Below are 11,480 nucleotides of genomic sequence, written 5' to 3'. Positions count from 1 at the left end.
TAAGAAGAAATAGAATTCACTTACAGACATCAATGAACTGCTGAGACATTATCAAATAGATGTGATCTTAATTATGAATAAACTATGTGTGATTAGCAGTATATTATGTGTTATACTGTAACTTTTCAGCCACTTTGAGTGTAAACACATTTGGACATGATAAGTGTTCTAACATGCGTGTTTACACTATGTGCTTTGAACGAGGTTAGGCTCCCCCTGAAATTTCCAGGCCTGAAGTATAAATGATTCAAGCTTATTTAAAAGACAATCAGCAGAAAAACAATATGACTTAAACAGAAAAAATATATATATATATATATACAAACTGTCTTTCACACATCAGCATTAATCACTGTGATACAAACTGAGCTAGACCATGAAGTCATGATAAAAAGCGTACCATTCTTTTAATTCAGTACAAAAGGTGCCGCACAGGCTTCAAAGACACAAGTGAGAGACTGTTTACACAGGAACAGAAAGTGGAGATTTGAACCCTCTCTGTAGCATAGACATACACACAGACTCAGGTCAGAGGTCAAACAGGAGGACATATTTAACCCTTGGATGCAGGTTTGACTAGATTAAAAACTGAATCTTTGTGCCTGTGTAAATCAACCAAAAAAACAACATTACAGCTATTCTTAGGGAAAAGACGACATTGTTTTTAATGGCAGATTTACATGGTGAGGATTCAAATGGAAATAAAACAGAATAAAACAATAATATAGTTCCATAGATTTTTAATACTATACAATAATAATAATAATAATTATAATAATTATAATAATAATAATAAACCTTAAGAGATGAATAACACAGTAATACATGACTTGATTTGTAATTGTTCCCATTTTCAGGGCAACTGCACCAGTATATTGTTTCATTCAACTTCGTCTGCTACAAGATGCAAAAGAACAAAACCCTCCATCACCCACAACATAAACATGAGTTCTAAAGTTAAAAGTATAGAATTATGTCAGTATTCTTTGTTGTGTTGTACAGACATGTGTCAGAATAGCGTGTTTATTGCTGGCAGCTGATGGATGCAGCAGGGAGTGAATCTGGGATTTTCCAGTTATGGAGCAGCTTGTCTGCTTTGCTGCTGCACTGTCATCAGCTCCTCTATAAAAAGAAAGGCTTGTTGCTGATTGGTGTATGTCGGATCAGTTTGTAATAAGTTTGGGTTTCATAAATAACATTTCCTTGACAAAAAAAAACCATGCAAAACTAAAATGTCAAGGTGTCCCTTAACAGAGCACAGGTCAACTCTCTCATCTGCTCAAAGTAGAACCTTTGCTCCCTTTAAAAAAAACAAGTAATGAAGATGTTGTGGTCTCAGATTAATAATCATGTTAATGACAGTACAGTTTGATGGATGTTATCTATGAGTACTTAATTATTCCATACTATCATTTACAGTGTGTTGTGACTTTAAAAAAGGAAGGAAAGAAAAATTCTCAGCATATTTTTTTCTTTGATATTTTTTGTCTTTACATGGCGTACTTTTGGGTCCATTCTTTTGCTAGTTTGTTGTATCTGAAGAGAGGAAATAAAGAGAGAGATTAATCATCCTTACTGAGTACACACCATCAACATTACTGCAGCACCAGAGCCTGTGTGTGTACTCACTTGTCTTTGTCGTTCTTATAGATGTGTGCTATGTCTGGAACTAAGGGGTCGTCTGGGTTTGGATCACAAAGCAATGAACATATGGACAATAAAACTGGAAATAAAGAGGAAATCCAACTTTAGAATACATCTAGACAAAGATATTCATGTTTTAAATCAACAGCACTGAATTATGACTTTTGTTGTAGGAAAATTACGTAATTTTGGATTTTAAAAAAGTCAATGTAGAGAGTGATTTTTAAATGTACAGACATGAATCAGATCAGTTTTCTATTTACAGTGTCACATTTCAGATCTTCAGAATAAAATGTTCTCGTGTGAGTTAAGCATTTTCTTATAAAAATAAGAACCACATGAGCCTTTAAATGACAGTATTATATGTGCACTTGACAGTCAATGAACAGCAGGTGTATTTTTAATACATAGAACATATCAAACAGAATGAGATGAGAAGACTGCAGTTACCTTTAGACACCGTTAGTGCAGGAGACCACTGTGACCGTAGAATATCCAAACAGATACTCCCATTGCTGTTTATATTTGGGTGATAAATCTTTGTTGTAAATGCTACCTGTAGAATCAATGACACGTTATTCATGCAGGTCTGTGATTGTGCATTCAATCTGACTTTAAATACATGTGTAAAAGAGAACAACAGCACAACAAAGACTGAGTCATTTTAGATACTGTTGACTAAACATCATGATACATTCCACAGTGTGACAGGACAGAGCTTTGTCTTACCTTTGGTGGCTTGAAGGGGTAGTCAGTGGGGAAGTGGATAGTGAGAAAGAAGACTCCACCTTGATAAGGACTGTCACCCTGACATCAACACATGTGAGACTTTAACATTTTTATTTCATTTAAATCTAAATCATAACTCAACTTAATTGAGGCTATGTTCTTGTACAGCTAACATTTAACATTCAATAACTTCTTTCTCAAAGTACTGTACTGAAAAATCTGTGTTGTACTGGTGCAGAAACTCAAGTATTTGTAAACTGAATACAACCACATTAAAACCAGAACTGGTTTCAGATAGAAATAGGAAAACGTTTAATTCTTTCCTTTTTTTGTACAATTATCATGATCTCACTGAGATCTCAAAAGTAGTCCAAAGCTCCAGTGTTTGGTGAACAATTAAAGTCCTGATAGGTGCTGGCAGTGTTTGTCTAATGAAGAACACACATCAATTTGAGAGGATAACATGATACTCACCGGACCCATGATGGTGGCCTGCCAGTGAAACACTAGATACAGAAGAAGAGACAGAAGACAGTCACAGATAATGTTCATCAGCCATCATCAATCACTCACTGATTAGCTGTCTATATGTTCTGACTTCATGAGGGAAACGTTGTCAAGATATACACTTCATCTTTCAAATGTTTCATTATTGACTCTCCACTTAGTACACAGTATATTCCAATATGAACTGTATGTGTAACACCCTGCACTGGAATCTTGCATATACTTTGTGTGTGTGTGTGTGTGTGTGTGTGTGTGTGTGTGTGTGTGTGTGTGTGTGTGTGTGTGTGTGTGTGTGTGTGTGTGTGTGTGTGTGTGTGTGTTTGTGTGTGTGTGTGTGTACTCACAGTCATCACCCACTGGTCCAGCAGAACACTGTGCAGGAGGGTCTCTCTGCAGGTCTTGCAGCTCCTACTCAACACAGCACAGATACTGAAATGAGTTATTGAACCAACAGCTGCTGATGAAGAATAACACTCTTATCTTACTCCATTTAAATCTAACTTTATATACTACATGGATGTTTGTTTTTCTGATGTTGACTGATAAAGTTAAAATGTAATTTCCTGTTTTCTCCAAAGCTAACGCACATCTCCACTTAAGTTCCACTAAGTAGCTTTCAACTGCATTTCATGGTCTTCCTCAGTGGATGGAGTTATCGTTAGTTTTAGTTTTATGTCACTACCTTCTCTCACTGATGTAACTGCTGCCATAACAACATCATTTTGTTTTTGTTGTGCTGTATAGATTTAAAGTACCTGCACAGTATTTATGTTAAAGGAATATTCCACTAAATATGTTAGTAATCCACCTCCTTAAAGTTGGAGGACTTGTGAGCCAAAACTGATGATATCCCGACTTTTCATCTCTAGAGTGTGTCAAGCAGCAAAAACACTGACTCCTACATTTCCCATGATGCAATAACTTGTGTTGCTCAGACTCTGCCTGCCTGGTGAACACAGACTCCTTCCAAACACCCCACCTCTAACTTGTAGTGCAATGTATCTATGTACGTGTGTATTCATATGTGCACATGTTTGTTTTTATCCGTTTTTGCTTGGGATTTATTCCATTGTTTTTATTTGATTTTATCACGTTGTTCCATCTCTATAATATATTTTATTTCTTTGATCAACCTCAGTGTTGTAATAGAATTAAGTAATACACTTTATTATTATTAGTAGTAGTATTATAGTTGTTGTTTTATCAAACTAGGAAACACTGCTCCAGAGCCACAGAAGACATTAGAACATTAGAAGTAATAAATATAGGTTTGAATAGAAATGATCGGAATGAAATGGATGGTAGCAGTGATAGTATGCTACTTCTTTAATGTATTTTCCCAATTATGGTTGAATCACCTCAACATTTACAAAGCATGAAGACACAAGCAGGTTATTGTATTGCAGGTTATAAATGTAAACTATAATCATTTATTTAATGGTTCATGTTCATTTATAAAGTCAGCAGTTAAACACTGGCAGCTTCAGTTATGAGTGCACATTGATTTGGGTGTGGTGGATACAATATCCTGGTTAAGTGTCATCACTTTTCACCCTCCCACTGCACTCATTAGCTGCACATGTATCTTTTATGTTTCAATAGCAAATAACTAATCCCGAGAGGCCTCCACTTCCCAGATCCTCCCCTCTCTTCCCGCAGGTTTCCTGGATGGAAAGGAGTGGCAGGAGAGAGAGGAAGAGCCAGCCATCTAAAACAGCAAACACTGGCTGTCATAGAGTTCATACAGATGAGCTAAATCACATCATATTATTCTATTTCCTTCTTGCTAATACAAAGTGTGAACATGATGAGGAGCTGTGGTCGTTCATAATGTCTACACTTTGATTTTTATCATGTATTCTATTAAAGCCATTAGCTGTGACAGCCCTGACAGAGCTATAATAACAATACACAAGCATTGACCAGTGTGTTGTGAAGTGACTTTCTTGGTTACTGCAATACTACAAGCACAGGTAGAACACGGCTGTTATTGTTTAATCTGACACGTTAGAGAGAAGCAACACACTGTAGTTACTAAGCTACCTGCGCTATGTGTTAGCGAGCTAACACCAAACTTTGGAGTTGTCACTTGCTGTCGTGTCTGCTCTGGGTGGTGTCAACAAACTATTTATTTCCAGAGACGTTACAAAGTTCGGCAAAAGTTGTTTTAACGCCGGGATAGCACTGGACGCGTTGTTAATAAATATTTAGTGGATATAAACTCCAACGTTAGCCTCTGCTGGGCCAGTTAGCTTCCATTAGCTGTTAGCCCTCGCTAGCTAGTCAAACTTACCTTCTGTATTCTTTTCAAAGCCATGTCGACTGATGCTGTTCGCTCCTCAGCTCACCTCAGTTTGCTCTTTATTTCACCTTATTGCTGGAGAGGTCAATGGCTGGAGTTTATTCCCTGAGTACTTCGACAGCCGGGGAAGTGTTTGTGTTTTTATAAAACCTCTTTTGTTTCCGCTTTCTTCTGTTTACGGTCGCTCCTCCGAAAGGGATCATGGGAAACGTAGTTCCAATAGCTCTGTTCGTGATTCGTTTGAAAGTTTATTCTGGTTTCAAATGATCATCTTTTATAAACATTTAACATACAGGTTAGGTATATGAGATGTGTCTCATTCTCTAAAAATACAGCATAACGTTCATTTATTATAGCTATTGGTTTAAAGATTGAGAAATTATCCACTGTGATTTGTTATCATATATTATCATATGAATATCCACACGTTTACTAACTTATTGTGCACTCCATACAGGCCTGTTTTAGTAAAACTTCTTAAGCTGCTATGTTACATGCCATTTTTTTTAACAGATTAGACTTGATGTTGATGACATTATACACCAGCTGAAATCTGTTTTTCCCAAATGACTTGAATGCAGCATTAAATGACTACATATAGCCTACCACATACAGACTATGACGTGCCACTTTGTTTTTGATTCTTGGTATTTTCCAAGCATCCAATAGTTGCAGTTTTTTTGTTGTTTTTTTACAATATGATGATATTCTGTGACTCTTGACATTACAGTATCACTGCTGCAAATCACAGGTTGATTGCAGATTAAATTTGCATTGATTAGCTCTACAAAGAGAATGCAACTTTGACCATAAGAGGAAAACTCAATGTTCACACATAATAATGGCAGAAAAAATACAGAATGCATAACAAAGTGTACACGAGGAGCTAAAACTCTAGAAACACTGGGACTGTCTATACTACTGCAATTGTGCCTCTCTCTCAACAGGTGGTGCTGTTCACACAGATTAAAATTGTTTCCAAAAAAAGAGAGAATTAGTCAAACTCACCAGCATTAGGACCAAGAAGTGTTCCAGACAAAAAAGATTTCAAAAACAAATGCTATTAAAGTGAAGGGCTACAACTGTACTACAAGTGTTTGTAATGCTAGAAAAAAGTTGAATGAGAATGTTGGTAGTTTGATTATATAATCTTAACTCAAGATCTGTTTAAGAGCTTTTCACCATCAAGGAAACAGCATTGACTGGGAAGGGTTCAGAGGTCATCAACCAGGAGTCAATTAAAGAAGAACATTTAGCCTACATCCAAATTCAAAGACCACTTTTGAAAAGAGCCCACTAACAGGTTAATCCAACCATGGCTATGATTGAAGTTTCATACTTTCTACTGAGTATGACAACTGAGCAAACTCTTTCTGCTAGCAAAGATTGTGTGATATGTTTGAAAACTCCAGAAAAACCAGATGATAATGATCCTAACCCTGCCAGATGCAAAGAAACTTGTCCATGTCTTTATCGCTTCAGGACTGGACTACTGAAATGAGCTCTTCACAGGGATCCCTGGAAGCTGCATCCAGAAGCTCCATCACATTCAGAACACAGCTGTCAGGATCCTGATGAGAGTGCAAACACAAACATATAACACCAATTCTGTTTTCATAGCACTGCTCCTGTCTCTTTCAGGATTGTTTAAAAATGTCTGCTACTCACATACAAATGTATCAAAGGACATGCACCTCCCTAATTACAGGAACTGATAATACCACAAACCTCCACCCGTATCCTCAAATCTGCCAGAAGCTTGCTCCTCTGGGCCCTGCACCATGGGGTGCTGGGCACCATGTTGTGTGGTCTATGTTATTAATACTGTAGCACTTTGAGTTTCACTATGAATGAAAAATGTAGCACAAATTAAATGGTAAATGTACTGTACTTATATTGCACTTTTCTAGTCTTTTGACCACTCAAAGCGCTTTTACACTACATGTCACATTCACATGTTCATGCACATTCATACACAGGTGGTGCAGCCATCGGGAGAAATTTGGGGTTAAGTATCTTGCCCAAAAACACATGTGAACTGGAGGAGCCGGGAATCGAACCCGGTAATATTATTATTATTGAATATCCAGGAGGGCCAGTTTGAGTTATGCATCCATGAGTTTAAAGGCTTATCAGACACCAAAACACTGCACAGTGGTTTGTTTAACTACTAGACACAATTTTAAACCTCTGCAAAGTTACCAGAGCTACATTTCATCCTCCTTCTTTTTAGCACAAGGTAAACGTTACAGAATCATTTCCCAGAATGAGTATTTGCATCTGATTGGTCAATGCGACACCTTGGTGGAGAGAAAGTTGAGCCAGGTTCACTTTTGTTGTCAGTCGACAGTGTGTTTGTTGCAGGTTCTCTGCCAGTTGGCACCCACACTGTGTGGACACTATGATCTCATTGAAACAAATAACACAAGGGTTTTTTTTAAAAAGTTGTGCTAATGTTGTTCTGAACACGATGCAAAACCAAAGCATCTTTTGTTAGTCTCTTCCTGTCAGGTAAATACGTACACCCTCTGCACTGGTTTGTAAAGCAGGTTCTTCGCTACAAATTTGTAGTCTACAAGTCTAAACTGAGAGGACATTATCAGGACTGTAGCTATACCTGATTTGTTGAAAGTCATCCAAAGGACATAATACTGTGTGCACTACTACTGTTTCACAAGCTGGATGAGGACTATCTGTCATTAGTCAATTGACTTACATGTAAAATTAGTAGAATTATGCTTTAACCCTGTACAAAGTTAACATAATGTTACAACACAGTAGTAAAATGAAGTGCTTGATGGACTATAAACTCAATTCATCAGTGACTTCTAATGATATATGAGATCTCAGATCCCCTTACACTTACATACTTGACTTGCTACTTAAATTTTGATATGTTACAATATTTGTATTGAGTTTCTTCATACAGTATAACAGTTGTCTCTTATGACAGGACTTTGTTTTTTGTGTGTAGATATGCTGTCTGCTTCTTCAAATATTTTCATTGGTTGTTCACTTTTATGACTGCATTCTGTTCCATTGTTCTCTGCTATTGTCTCAGACATGGAATGCCCATCTTGAGTATGTTTGACAGACTATGAAAACATCATAGCAAGTGAACTGAACCTATATTGATAATGAAAATATGAATATATCATTTTAAAGTTTAGACCTCCAGCTCTGACTTTTATAATAGAGACAGAAATAATGTGAAAAGTTAGAACAGCAATACTGTCATTTGTACATTATGTAAGGCAGTCCTACAAGCCTACAAGCCTACAGCATAAACATTCATCATGTTGTTATGAACAAATCAGACTAGACAGAACTTCATGTCACTGGAATCAGTCTGTTTACTGATCCCAGTATCTGTGTTTATGGAACTTTGGCCCAATTAGAGTGATAAGCATGAACTTTCCAACAGATAAGTGTAATTGTCAGTTCAATTAGGGAAGTATGGGAAATAAGGAAAAGGAGGTTGTATATCTCAGGATGAAAGATTTTTCAGGATCACCAAATATGTTTCACATGCATTTAGCTGGTTGGCTGAGTTTGTTACTAAGCAGCTATACAAAAAAGAATTTCAGAGTAATGTTGTAAAAACTCCAAAATCCTACTATTAATTATTATATCACTGATGGTTGTAATGTAAGAGCAGGTTGTTGTTTCTAGTGATTTATAATTATAGCATCATGCATCACAGCATAATTAAGTTAAAGCATGAAAAAGCAGAGACAGACAGCTGAGGATATATAAGCCCTGTAACCTACAGATTGTGTTCATGTACAGGTAACTGGTAATACATTTATTTTACCTCACAAAATAGAATTCCAATATAGGAAGGAGAGTGACGCATAAGACCTATTTAAGAAACTTTGTTGGTGGTTACATTAGAGCAGCTTGGTATCCAATTTCATTGTAAACCAATACAGCGTGGTTTGTTTTCCCTTTTGCATTGGCACACACTGAAACTCATATCCCCCGAACAACTTTTATTTTATTGTGATTGGATAACGCTGCTGTCAAGTGGAACTCTCATATTTTAACTCTCATTTAACTCATATATTTAGTTTTGGACATACTAGGTTTCAGACAGTGACCATCATTTTTAACATCAAGAGAATAGGTCAAGGTAAAACTTTTCTTTTTTTTTTCTTTTTTTTTTTAAAAGTGCACACATTTTGTCCCATCATTAAGGGCCCCTTTCTGCTCAAGGGCCCCGTTTTGTAGATCTGGCCTTGGGGGTGTTACTATATTGTATTTCACCTAGACTTTGCCCATAATGTGAAAAGGCCACACATATAAGGTTACTGTATCATGAACTAAAAATAAGATAAGAAGAAGAAGAAAATAAGATATTCTAATGTGTTAGGAAATACATGTAGAATCCAAATACAGTATACTAAGTAGTAGTAGATCCCAGTAGACTCAGGTTTGTTATAAGTTGCTGTAGATATAAAGATTACACAGGGCCGGAAATAAAAAGGTGAACTAATGCTCGGGATTTCAATTTTAATGTCTCAACTTATTGTTTTTAAATTTTCCTGCAGTGCTGCTGAATAATATAACACCTCCTGATGACTTCAAGAAATACATTTGGCATAATCAATACATTTTTATGCACATGGAACTAAACTAGGTTAATAAGCTACTTCATAAAATTAGATAGTGAGATGGCGTAGTGGAGATATTTTCCTCCTCAGCGGATGAAGGTAAATATTAATTTGCATGAAGGCGCATGGATCTCACTGCTAAAATGAACTTTGACAGGTAAAGTTCTGTGTTGAGGTTCAATATTTTCTTTTCTTTTTCCAGCGAACTTGGCCAGCATGTGGTGATGTGAAACTAGAGGCAGTTGTCTTTAAGCGAATATTATAGATTGGGAAGTGAGCATACAGTATCAGTTTATATACAAAGGCACTATTCTATAGACATAAAGGGCCTTCTGTGTGGGGAACAAAGTTGTCAAATTTCAGTGTGGATGAAAACAAAAACTCCGCATCAGCACTATCTTTTCAGGGGACCCATTGTTCATTAGGATCCCGGCCCAAAATCCCTTTTGGGATTCCACTGCCATTTGAGGCCCAATATCCCATTGATGATCCGGTGCCTTCTAGAGCCACACTGCTCAGTCAATTGCTACGACTTCCACCAACCAACAAGCTTCCTGCACTTACTGCTCATATTGGTCCCGTTGCCTGCTGAGATACATCTTTCCTAAAAGGCTGCTGAGCCACCACTCAGCAAAATATCTCATCTCAAGGCAAGGCAATTATATTTGTATAGCACATTTCAACAAGTGCTTTACATAAAACCTAAAAGGCATCAACACTGAATGTACAAGCAATATAAAAAGGCACACACAAGCGAATACAAAAAAAGATATTTAAATTCAGTTAAAAAGTATTAAATTGGAAAGAAAAATGAGCTAAAATAGAATAAGAGATAAAACAGGAGAATAAAATGTTACAGTGCAGTGTGAGATATCAATCAAAAAGGCAGCAGCAAACAGAGAAGTGTTCAGCAGTGTTTAAAAGAAGTGAGAGTTTTCTGGGAGTTTCTTCATGGAGCAGAAAAACTGAACAGTGCTTCTCCATGTTTAGTTTGGACTCTGTGGACAGAAAGCAGACCTGTTCCAGATCACCTGACAGGTCTGGATGCTTCATAATGTAGCAGAAGATAGAAAATGTATTTTGACCCTAAACCATTCAGTGCTTTCTATCATACATCTGGGCTTCTGTGGATTGGCTCCCATTCTCTGCTCAGTCTACCACAGACCATTTTAACTTGTTAAACACAGGTATACTTTTGACACGTCATACCTGTGCATATCCTGTCAGTTGAGAAATCTGCTGTGAAAAGGCCCCTTGTATGCTGACTCAGAGATTAGGATACAATGCAATATAATTACATCTATGACCTTTGATGCTGTTACGTCAAAATGTCTACCATAAGAAAAGTTTCTTGTTTGAGAAGATCCAGAAAAGCCCAAAAAAGGCTACATCCCACACATGTCCATGCTCAGGATCCTTTGCACTGTTAGTTACTAACTAATATTCACCTGTGTCACCTGCATTTACACAATTTACAAAAACATAAAAAACAGGTATAGGCCTAGTATAACAAGTGAAATATAAAATATGAAGCAAATAATAATAGTAATACTAATACCAACTAATACCTACCTATTTGCTTCACATTTTATATATGTAATATGTAATATTTTTACATCTTTGTATATTGTGTAAAGCAAAAAAACATGATGACCAAATGATGTTATTATCCTATAGGATTCCCT

The 11,480-nt window shown here is 36.7% G+C and overlaps 1 protein-coding gene across 1 annotated transcript; it reads right to left on the bottom strand.

Annotated features, from left to right (window-relative positions):
* Positions 1 to 723: 723 nt before the first annotated feature.
* On the bottom strand, positions 724 to 5,341 carry ube2d1b (ubiquitin-conjugating enzyme E2D 1b). Its single transcript, XM_062442653.1, has 7 exons — positions 5,174 to 5,341; positions 3,225 to 3,288; positions 2,848 to 2,879; positions 2,374 to 2,451; positions 2,095 to 2,200; positions 1,630 to 1,723; positions 724 to 1,536 (listed from the first exon to the last, which is right to left on the bottom strand). The coding sequence occupies exons 1-7, from the start codon at positions 5,195 to 5,197 to the stop codon at positions 1,491 to 1,493; spliced, it is 444 nt and encodes a 147-aa protein (XP_062298637.1). The 5' UTR covers positions 5,198 to 5,341; the 3' UTR covers positions 724 to 1,490.
* Between the last annotated feature and the right edge of the window lie 6,139 nt (positions 5,342 to 11,480).

The sequence above is a fragment of the Scomber scombrus genome, chromosome 21, assembly GCF_963691925.1.
Source record: "Scomber scombrus chromosome 21, fScoSco1.1, whole genome shotgun sequence".
NCBI lineage: Eukaryota > Metazoa > Chordata > Actinopteri > Scombriformes > Scombridae > Scomber > Scomber scombrus.
Note: the sequence above shows the minus strand (reverse complement) of the source record. Positions and strands in the feature narration are given on the sequence as shown.